Consider the following 12,130-nt stretch of genomic DNA (forward strand, 5'->3'; position numbering starts at 1 on the left):
TTGTCGTTTGTAGTTCTATGTGTAGCTCTGTACCTTTAACAGGTCTCAGTGTACTCTGTATTCTTTGACTTTCCTCCTTGAAGAACCTCAGTCTCTCTCTCTCTCTCTCTCTCTCTCTCTCTCTCTCTCTCTCCCTGTCTCTCTCCCTCCTGCCTTTCCCCTGTATAGAACATATCCCATCTTCTACTTCCTTTAGAGTTCATGTCCCTCAAGAGGATTTCTGATCACATTACATTGCTCTTTATATAACATGTATTTCTGCACTTGTTACCCTCCTTTTTGTGAGTAGAGTGATGACAATTAACAAGAGCTCGGGTGGTGATTTCATCCTGGTGGGCTTCTCTGATCAGCCACAACTTGAGAAGATCCTCTTTGTGGTGGTGCTGATCTCCTACCTCCTGACACTGGTAGGCAACACTGCGATCATCCTCATTTCCTGTTTGGATTCTGCGCTCCAAACGCCCATGTACTATTTCCTTACCAACCTCTCTTTCGTTGATATCTGCTTTTCAACCAGCATTGTTCCTCAGCTGCTGTGGAACCTCCATGGCCCAGCCAAGACAATTAGTGCCACAGGCTGCGCTATTCAGCTTTATGTGTCTCTGGCTCTGGGGTCCACTGAATGTGTCCTCCTCGCAGTTATGGCATTTGATCGTTATGCTGCTGTTTGCCGACCACTTCACTATGCTACAGTTATGCACCCACGGTTCTGCCAGTGTCTTGCAGGAGTGGCATGGTTGAGTGGAGTGGGCAACACACTGATTCAGGGCACCATCACCCTCCGCCTGCCTCGCTGTGGGAATCACAGGATTTATCACTTCATCTATGAAGTTCCTGCCATGATCAAGTTGGCCTGTGTAGACATTCATACCAATGAAGTGCAGCTATTCATGGCTTCCTTGGTATTGCTCCTCCTTCCCCTGACACTCATCTTGGTGTCATATGGATACATTGCCCAAGCATTGATGAGGTTAAGGGCAGCTCTAACCTGGGGTAAAGCTCTTGGAACCTGTGGATCCCACCTGCTGGTAGTAGTACTATTTTATGGCACAATCACTGCTATCTATATCCAGCCTAACAGCTCCTATGCACACAGTCAGGGAAAGTTTATCACCCTTTTGTATACCGTGGTTATTCCTACTCTAAACCCCCTCATTTATACTTTAAGAAACAAAGATGTAAAGGGAGCTTTGAAGAGGTTGGTAAGGAAAGATAACAGCACTGGAAAGAAAATTCTTTCCAGGTAGAGATGTAGATCTGTCTGTCCTCACAAAAATAAAGGTGCTGATCTAGATGCATTACCCAGGGTCACCATGAGACCCATGCTCTAAAACTAAACTCACAAGCCTCTCTGGATTGCTCCAAGCCAGGAAACTGCTCCCTTAATTATCATACTCAGAGATGCCCCATCTAGACCTGACAATCAGATTAACTAATAAATTGAAAACAACATTTGCTGTTGTCAAGACTCCTGCAATTCTTTTCTTTTACTTTCTTAATGATCACTCTTTTATTAAGAATGTTCGTTCTTATTAGATTAAGTATGTCTACTCGTTTATCTCTTTCATATAAAGATAAAGTATATTCACAGCTAGCTAGAAGTCGTTGAGGTATTCTTTCCTAGGATGTTTTTGTGAACCCAGTGAAATATGGCCTCCTATATCCTTGGACCAATGTCCTTTGTTAATGTTCTAATCTAAAATAGACACTTGGGTTTTCCCTCACTGGTCTACTTCAGTGGCTCTATTAGTGGAGTTTTGTTAATTTTTACATCCAGTGCTTTTGCTAAGTGAGATTTTCAATAACATTTCAATTTTTTCTACCTAAGTATTTTCATTGGATGGTGCTTCCTGAGCTTTGATTTCTTAGATTTTATTCAGAATATTAGGTGATTCTTATCATATGATCTTAGGAATCCAATTCATCCTAGGCTAAACCAGACATGAAATTTGAGCCTAATCTGTTTGGAGAGAGAGAGGGAGAGAGAGAGAGAGAGACAGAGAGAGAGAGAGAGAGAGAGAGAGAGAGAGAGAGAGAGAGAGAGAGAGAGAGAGAGAGAGAGACCCTTTGAATATTCTAATGTCTGTAGTGAATATAATTTTCCTATGGAAAATGTAGGGTGGAGAGAGTCTGAGTTATTTGTGCTTATGATTTTTAATGGAATCTTCTTCATGCTTCTGTGTTTCCACTATGATTAATCTTACTGATAGTGAAAATCTTCACACTTTCACAGCATTCTGATTTTTTTTTAAAAAAAATATCTGTTGTAGGCCCAATATTTTTCAATATCTGAGAAAACAAATTGATGTAATAAAGTCAATCTACTACACCATTATTTCCTGTAGGTATTTTTCACTTTTATAAAACATGTACTCAAGAGGAAATAGAAAGGGTTCATGAATTCTGAGTTTCTCAGATTCAGTCTTCCCTAGTTAGTTTATAAAAGTCTTTAAGTGTCTACATAATGTGAAATCCATGTTCTTTTCTATTTGTATAGTTAGGCTAAGCAAAGGAGACATGAAAATCTTATAGAATTATAAATTGAGCAAATTAAGGAGAAAATGTAGCTCTTAAAACCATATGAACTCAAAAGTCACACCAATTATCTTTATTTTTGTCTTATTGACATTCAAATGTTAAATGAAATAATCTATTAATATAAATTATTAATTTAATCTATTAAATCTATAAATCCATTAATATAAATCTAATATATAAGTCAAGCTTGATTATTAAAATTGATTGAATAGCTTTCATAGCACTGTCATGTTTATAGTGAAATTTCTAATGTGCTGGTAATTTCATTTACATCTACAATAGAGTTTACCCAATATTTAGTGCTTCTATCCTATTCCAAGACTCCAGATATTTCTACACAGCCAACACTATTAACTAAAATCAAAGGAAAGATACAGTAGTATGATCCTAATAGATAAACATATTTCAAATAAAAATCAAGCATTTTCACTTCTGATTTAATATAAATACTAAGATCTAGAAATTGAGAGTGTGAAATATTCAATATTAAGAAAGCAGGATAGATCAGTGGTTCAAAATGGAGGGTCAACCATGAATAGTTGACATTCATTGTATCTTTTTCATTGGTTCTTTAATTTTTGATGTATCCATTTAATATATGTAATATATTTTATTGATGCATATGTGTGTGTGTGTGTGCACATGTCTACAGATGCCAGAAGAGTTATTGGTCTCCCTAGAACTGGAATTGTCCAGTATGTACACTGAGAACAATGTGAACAAAACTCATCCCTTGATGAAATTTGGTATTATCAACTTCCCTCTTAGAAATGTTTTTGATAAACCCCTAAGGTTTTGTTATATTTTGCTTTCATCTTTATAGTTGCTATTTTGGATAACAAGAATTGTTTTTATGATTAAATTTGTTTTAGACCATTTTGCACATGTATTAATGCACATTAACTACTCTCATTCATTGTAATTTTCATTGGCAATGGAGGAATATGCAGCTTAAATTCCATGTGTTACTAAATATTAGAAAGCTTTTCCTTCTATTGATTCCTAGTGCTATGCCATTGTGATCAGAGAAGATATTTAAATAATTTTAACACAGTTTTTATTAGTCAAGACATAGCTTCTGTCCTAAATTTTATTTATTCTGGCTAATATTTGTGCTAGTCAGTTTTTATAAATTTTAAGCAAACTTGAAACACCTGGGAAGAAATTATATCAATAGAGAAGTTGTCTCCATCATACTAGCCCATGGCATATTTGTGGGGAATTTTCTTGATTTTAATTTTTGGAGGAGGACCAAGAGTACATAGTTGGTACCATTCTAGGCAGATGAGTCTATGTTTTGTACTAAATATATCTGAATATGGGCCCAGAAAGAAGCCAACAAGCAATGTGCTTCTGGAGTTTGTTTTAGTCCCTGTCTATAGGTTCCAGCTCTGAATTCCCACTATGGCTTCCTTTGATGACTGTTAGCTTGAAGAGTAAGATGATATAAAAGACGTAAATGATACTTTTATTTCCTTAGATTATGAGATAAGATGAGCAGTGTACCCAAGCTGTATGGAAACATTGCTTGGGTTGAGCCCAGAGCATTTCCTTCTCTGTCCTAACTATCCCTAGGTCTAGGCCTGAAAGCTTCTACCTCCATATGATCTAATCTTCCAAGCTGACTGATTAAATACACCTTCTCTTGGCTTCTACTGAATTTCTCTCTTGACCCCATATTAATTTTAGCCATGTGTTCTAACCTTCTGTCTCCTTTTCATTCTCTGGTTCACTCTGTCTTCACCTGTGTCTATATTCTTCTCTCTGGAACCTGTCTTTGTGAAACTGTCCTGCTGAAACTCTTTATGCACACACTTTACCACAACACCACTACCTTTCTTTTTTCCCCATTAATTTATTTATACACTTTACATCCTGATACAGACCCTGCCTTCTCCCAATGCTCCCCTCAATGCCCCCTCCTACATCTCTTCTTTTCTTTACCCCTGTCTCTTGCTGCTCTTAAACAGCCTCTCCTTCTTGTCTGTTCTCATGAGAGTTTGGTAAATCTTATTTCTGACTAATTCTGTCAAAATTTTCTCTGATTCGTCACTTTGTCTTCCCCTCAATTAGACTTAGTGTCACTTTCAGACATGACTGCTTCCTTCTATAAAATGATCTTATTTTCATTCTTGGGGATAAAAGGTGTTCACTCTATATTATAGCAAGATCACATGGTAATCCAAGGCATTTCTGTATTCCACCTATGTCATGTAGACCTAAAAAAAATCTTTGGATGTTTTTTCCCTTGCCATATGAGTTATGTTGCTGAATTAAAATTCCTCCACTTCTTCCCCCTATCAATCCCACAAACTTAACACTCTGAATATCTTCATGAAGATCAGTAGATGAAATGACCCTTCACAAGTGAAATTCAGATAATCTTTCATTCAGCAAATGTCTACTTCAGCATTAAAGTTTTCCAGTCTTCAAGGTTTTCCAGCATCAAGGTCTGCCAGTTTAATGAAAAATCTGTTAGTTTTTACACAGTTTGTTGAGCTATTCTATGATCAGTTGATGGAATTGTGGGGTGATTGTGATCAGCTTTATGTGTCACCTGCATTGCTGTCTTTCTGTGTCTCTTTCTTCTTTGAGTTTGTGGTATCACTGGAAATTTCTCTAATTCAGGTTGGATCTTTATCAATTTTGATGGAACCCATAGTCTTTCATCACCTGTGGAAATACAAAACCTCTTCCCCAGTGTTACATATTCCCTGACTCCCATTTTGAGGGTAAAACAGCTTTAAAGTACACAAATTGATCTAATTAAGTATTTTCTTCTATAATCCACTGTCTTTCAGCAGCTTCTTATACAGCAGTTGTTCCTGCCTCACTGGCATTTAAAAATTAATAAAATAGTTAATTAAAAAGTTAATAAAGCATTATTCAATCTATTTCTGGGAGTTCTTCTTCCCCTTTTCTGTTTATCAAGCATCTCCTTTAGGTACAGTTTGATCCTTATGAATCCACACATATCAAGAGGTAGCATTTTTTTTTTATCCTTTAAAATAGACAGGCACTCACATTCTATGCCTATCTCCATACATCTCAAGCCACATTTATTATCTATTTAAATACAGAAACAATCCATAAATCAATTAAAATAGATATCTATTTAAGGAATATTAACCTGAGCTCCCATTATTGCAGTAGTGCTCCTCCCCTTAGGTTTATGGTTATATCTGACACATAAGGTTGTAATCTTTCTATTTGACTTTCTGGACCCACACATTTAACTTGTCTTATGCTTCATTTTACTTAGAACAGTGTTCCAATCCCAACAAACTGTGTAGATACTTTCTGAAAGGACCAATGTGGATTTCAAGATTTTTGTGAAATTAAACTTACATCAGCTCCTATCAAAACCTTCAATTTCAATAGCGTTTAATTTTAATTTTTCTCTTATCATCGATAAGTTAGCAAAAACAAAAAACAAAAAACAACAACAACACCAAACCCTATCTTTTAGTACTTTCAAATCCTCCTGTTCTTTGTTTTGTGGTTTCTTTGCCTTTGACCTAAACAAGCAATAGAAGCTGAGCAGTCTTGTCTTCCACTTTAAGCTATGAATTTTTCTTTATATAAATGATAATCTCAGTTTCTCCTTTGAAGTCTTCATCTATGATTCCTGGATGCACAATGAATCCTTGAGATGTTAGGCTACTTCTTCCTATAACTATTCCAACTGTCTTTGGGGGTAGAGGTCCATGAACTCCAGTGAGTACTTTACAGCATTGAGTGTGTAGATAGTGTGAGATAGTGTGAAGTTTTTACTTATGCTAAGTGTAGAGCAGCATGCATTAGATCTCCAAGACATAGTTTAGTTTTCTCTAGGTCTGTGGATTGCTGACAGGAAATACCTGGCTCCTGTTGTTTGTTGCTGGGATATGGGTGAACCCTCTTAGGGACTTTCCAATATTTAAAAGATTATCTTACAGAGAATTTCACGTCAGTAAGGAATTGCTTTACATATCTCTTGCTGATCTGCATTCATTAGTCCAATTCCTACCCTTAGCACACCTATAAGTCCAGGAATGCTGAGGTCTTCTAGGGAAGTCTCTAAGAACCATTGATTACAATCCCTTTTCAAATGACCTCATATTCCACAGTTAAAACAATGGACTTTTTTACCTGTAAGATTATTAGCCATTGCTTGTCCAATTACATAGTCATTATGATCAATATCAGCAGTAGTCCTAATCCATTTATCCATAGGTGCTGATCAAACTTTTAAAGATCTAAGATTTTTTCTACATTCTGCATTTGCATTTTTAAAATCTAAAATTTCAATTAATACCTGTCCCCATTTGGATCTGACATTTCCTTATTTATAGTGGTTATTAATCTATGTAAGAAATCAGTAAAGTCTCTCTGGGCTTTTCACAATCTTCGGGAATAACAGGGACCTTTCCCCCTTATTCCTCGACCTTATCTCAGGCTCTTAAACCTACTAAAGTATAATAGAGTCATCAAATTGCATTTGCTTTCATAAATCAGCATATTGAACTTCACCTAACAATGATATTTCACAATATTAACACCTGTAGAGCAATTAAGATTTTCCACAATTTCTGCTTCTTCTCACTATGAGTTCAGTCATTATAATTGAAAGTGAGGTAATTTTTCTTGTTGTATATCTACTTTTTCTTATCGTACAGTTTTCAAGCTTTTTTTTTTTTGAGGTGAAATATATAGAGATTGTAATTGTAAGTAGGGAGGGATTGACTCCAGTGGTCACAGTTTCAATAAGTATTGTGGTGCCTTTTTCATGTTAAGTTTCTATACCCTCAATTCTTACTTTTGCTCTCAAGGGATATGGAATGGAATTTCCCATTTTTTTAATGCAAGAAGAGTCTGCCTATATAATCACTTTCTATCATTAAAATTGTCTTTTGAGGTGGCTGTTTCATTATCTCCAATCCTCCTGAAGCTACAAAGTCTCCCTACTCTTTGGGCAATTCTACACACCCACATGGAAGCAATAGAAGGTCAAACTCCAGAGAGATTAGAGACAAATAGTTGGAAAGAAAATAGAGTAAAGAGGTAGCTATTAAATCAGGCTTTAGAATTTAGAATCATACCTTGTGGGTGACAGAAGCCAGCAAAACTAAATGATGTGTATATGCTTTAGTAGAGTTATCTATGGTGTAGAGCAGAAAAGCATATAAGGCAGTGAAGGGTATGCTGGGGGTGTGCATGCTATGGCTGGCCTACTCCTGTCCTTTCTTCCCCTCATTCTAGATCAGGCTTCTAGCTACCACTTTGTAATAAACTTACAAATCCATCAATTTTAGCTTAAAGACAAAACTTTTAGACACAGTGTTAGTGTCAGAGACCAAAAAAAACAAAACAAAACAAAACAAAAACAAAAACAAAAACAAAAAACAAAAAACAAAACAAAACAAAAAAAAACCTAACAGAGATTGGAGTGAAATAAGGAGAAATAGGGAATGGGGAACCTCCTTCCATTTCCCACAGTTGACTGCAGTATTTGTGAAGGTCCCAAATCATACTGGTATCTAGGGTACCACTAGTCAGCTGTCCCGACCTGCAGGACAGTCAGCAGGGTCCTGGAACCACCTAGGGAAATGGTGAGAGACAAGACAGACACGAAAAAACCGAACAGTAAGACGAAATTCCGATCAAGCTGTCAAACTTTAATTTTCACACAAGGTGTTACAAAGGCAAGCAAGCAGGTATGGGGAAGGGTGAAAGGGGAAAGTCATTGTATTCGGGGAACAATCTCAGGGACATTTTCTCAGGGATATTCTTCAGGAACAGTTTCTCAGAATTGTCTCTCAGGGTCTTAGCTAAGATTTGGCAGTTGCAGTAGAAACTTGGCATCATATTTCAATCATGGGGAGGTGAAGTGGAAAGGAGTTGCTGTGGTAACTTAACCACAGGTGAACTTTGTTTGTTCGAGCCCACTCGGGTGAGCTCTGTATGTACTGACCATCTAGCTTACTTGGCTAATCTTTAAACTAGTACATTTTCTTCTAAATGCAGCCTAGAGAAAGCCAGCTGGAAATGGCTGAGAGGAGGGGGTTTTTGAGATCTCTGTGAGAATGGCTCCTGGCATCTCTCCCTTCTCTGTATTAAAGAGAGCAGAAGTCAAACAACCATTGATGAGAAGCAGATGAGGTACCAAGATAATGGAGCAGGGCCTGTCTTAGGATCACCCCAGTCTCGTTAACCATCATCCTTGCCCATCCCTGGATATCTCCACCAGCCTCTAGATTCCCCTGTCTTAAGTGGATGAGGTCATGGGAAGGTGCCCATCATCAGCAACTGCTCAGCATCTTTATTGTTTATTGGTGCCTCCAGCTTGTGGGCTCCTTCTGGAGTCCCAGCTGGAATGGTTGTGACAGGAACTTTCTCTCTGGCTGGACACTCGAGTGTGCTGTTTGGGCTGTTCTGTAATTGCCCTGGGAGGCTGGGTAGCCATCTCTCAATCCTCCATAGCCAAACGCTGGTAATATATCTGAATCGGCTTGGCTGCCAAGTCATCTACCCGCTTTTTAATCAGGGCAGTGAAGCGTTGAAAAGCCCATGGTCCAAAAGAACATAAAAACAATAGACCTTTAAAGGGTCCTAGGATACTAGGCAAAAGTGTAGTGAGCCATGGAGATGTGGAAAACCAGTTTTTATATCAACTTTCTTTTTGTTCTTTTTCTCTCTTACGTTTTTCTAGTCCTTCTCTGACTTTTTTCATGCTATCTCTTATAACTCCTGTTTTATTAGCATAGAAACAGCATTCTTCTTTTAAAGCTACACAGAGTCCACCCTGTTGAAGGAACAGGAGATCAAGTCCCTGCCTAGGTGACACTTAGCTCTGTGTACCTAGAGTTAGAAAGAACAAGGGAAGAAATACCTGTCCCCGCTCCCACAGCTCCGTGGCCAAGTAGGACAGAGATAGTAATAGCAGAGATAGGTTCTCCGTGGGAGCAGCTCAAAGAGGTGGAGTCTCCAGTGGATGTGGATCGATCCCACCGGTGAAAAAATTCCTCAGAATGGTAATAAACTAAACCAGGAACCATCTTAATAAGGAAGCAAAACTCAGGGCTCTCTCCCTTCTCGTGATTTTGAAAAACCGAAGCAGAGAGGCAAGGTGTACGGCCATCAAGGCACGCCCACCAGGTTCGGGGGGGGGGGGATAACAAGTGAGCATAAACTGAGGGGACACTTGTTCCACTAGAGATTACACAAAGTCCCAGGCCAGATATTTGGGTTAATGAAAGACCTGGCCAAGCACTCTTCTGCCAGTGGCAGTTCTGTGCATCATCAGCATGGAGGGGATCATCGAGAATGGCAATTCCTTCAAAAAAGGGTGGTTGGGAATGATAGCATAACCAGCAATCTTCAACAAGTTCACGGGAAGTTTCATTTAAGGTAAGAAAGGTCTGATTAACCAAAGAAAGTACAAGATTCTTAGTGGGAGCTGGCTGTATAGGCAGAATAGTAGCTGATGGCTTAGCTGGTGGCTGGAGGGGAAATACAGAAGGTAGGGAAGTGTCTTTAAGAGAAGGAACACGGGTGGTGCCCTGGTCAGTTCCTTTAAGAGGAACAGGACGAGGTACCAACACAGGATTAGGTCCCATTGGCACTGGCTGGGCATGATATACAGGCTCTTTAAGGAGCTTAATAGAGAAAATAATGCCTGGATCAAAGCCAAGTACATAGAGGCGAAGACCCCATTCATAACCTATTTGCCAATGTAGATTGGGAGATTTTGCATGGGTGGTGAATGTAATTCATAAAGGTGTGCACCATCCCTTTGTAGAGGGGTTAGAGGCCTGGCAGGACTCATCATATTTTTGAAAACTAGCTGAGGGTGTAAAATTGTGTTTTACTTGAATGTAATCTCATGAGGAGAAGTCCAGAGGCTCTCCCAAGGGTCCAAATCAACCAAAATAAATCCTGTGAATGTCTTAAAGAAAACAAATGGTAGGCCACATTCTATTTGATCTACACTTGAAATCTGTAAAATTTAAATATATGGCCTTTTGACATCCTGAAGGGGGGCAATCAGTAGTAGCCAGTATCTCCCCTTTAATCTGTTTATAATTTGCGTAATTTTTAGTTAAATAAAATCGTCATGCAAAGAAGTATGTTGAGTCTGTAGATGTCTGTTAGTATGTTGAGTCTATAGATGTCTGCTATATCAGCATTAGTAGGAGGCATCCACAGGTGTTGAGGATTGTGGCCATTTTTAATGATTATAATCAGCATCATTCTTTGTCTCAGCATTAGCATACTCTGGCAGCTAGCATGTTCCTTCAGCATCCTGTAGAAAAAACACAAACATCCCCTCTTCTCTACACTTAGAGTTCCCTGGCATTAAAATTTTTAAATTTTTATGTTATATAGAGATATGATTCTCCCCTCTTTTATATATAAAAATATTGTTGTAAAGTTCTATGGGCCTGTTCCATAATATTTTGTCCTTGAGGGTTATAAGGAATCTCAATAATATGACTAATAATAAATTGTTAATAAAACATCTCGAATGACTGACTGCAAATACGTACAGTAGCTTTCTCCAAGTTATGTCTCTTAATATTATTTTGAGTTTACCTTGAGAACATCAGATGCTAAAATCCTCCTGTGGCAAGCTTAAAGCAGTGTCTAGCCCAATAATTTATCTTAACACCTTTGCAAAATCATTTACTTAAAAATTTTAAAAGGTCCATTGTGAAGAGCAAGCCATTTCTTTTTTTTAAATTAATTAATTAATTAATTAATTAATTAATTAATTTTTATTTACATTGCAAATGATTTCCCCCTTTCTGGGTCCCCACTCCCCGCAAATCCCATAAGGTCTCTTCCGTCCCCCTATTCTTCCATCTACCCTTTCCCACTTCCCTGTTCTGGAATTCCCCTATACTCTTGCACTGAGTCTTTCCAGAACCAGGGCCCACTCCTCCATTCTTTTTGGACATCATTTAATTTGTGGATTATGTCCTGGGTATTCAAAGTTTCTAGGCTAATATCCACTTATCAGTGAGTGCATACCATGATTGATCTTTTGAGACTGGGTTACCTCACTTAGTATGATGTTCTCCAGCTCCATCCATTTGTCTAAGAATTTCATGAATTAATTGTTTCTAATGGCTGAATAGTACTCCATTGTATAAATATACCACATTTTTTGTATCCATTCCTCCGTTGAAGGACATCTAGGTTCTTTCCAGCTTCTGGCTACTACAAATAGGGCTGCTATGAACATAGTGGAGCATGTGTCCTTATTGCATGCTGAAGAATCCTCTGGATATATGCCCAGTAGTGGTATAACAGGGTCCTCAGGAAGTGACATGCCCAGTTTTCTGAGGAACCGCCAAGCTGATTTCCAAAGTGGTTGCACCATCTTGCAATCCCACCAGCAGTGGAGGAGTGTTCCTCTTTCTCCACATCCTCGCCAACACCTGCTGTCTCCTGATTTTTTGACCTTAGCCATTCTGACTGGTGTGAGGTGAAATCTCAGGGTTGTTTTGATTTGCATTTCCCTAATGATTAATGATGTTGAACATTTTTTAAGGTGTTTCTCAGCTCTCCGAAGTTCTTCATGTGAAAATTCTTTGTTTAGCTCCATACC

At 38.2% G+C, this 12,130-nt stretch overlaps 1 protein-coding gene across 1 annotated transcript; it reads left to right on the top strand.

Moving 5' to 3' along the window:
• The first annotated feature begins 293 nt into the window (after positions 1 to 293).
• On the top strand, positions 294 to 1,247 carry LOC127670022 (olfactory receptor 2G3-like). The gene has a single exon (XM_052164313.1). It carries the CDS (start codon positions 294 to 296, stop codon positions 1,245 to 1,247), a length of 954 nt encoding a protein of 317 aa, XP_052020273.1.
• Positions 1,248 to 12,130: the final 10,883 nt, after the last annotated feature.

This window comes from Apodemus sylvaticus, chromosome 19 (assembly GCF_947179515.1).
Source record: "Apodemus sylvaticus chromosome 19, mApoSyl1.1, whole genome shotgun sequence".
Classification (NCBI taxonomy): Eukaryota; Metazoa; Chordata; class Mammalia; order Rodentia; family Muridae; genus Apodemus; species Apodemus sylvaticus.

Bases quoted from the DNA above. Each gene is read 5' to 3' on its own strand.
- LOC127670022 (XM_052164313.1), top strand. From the start codon at position 294: ATGACAATTAACAAGAGCTCGGGTGGTGATTTCATCCTGGTGGGCTTC.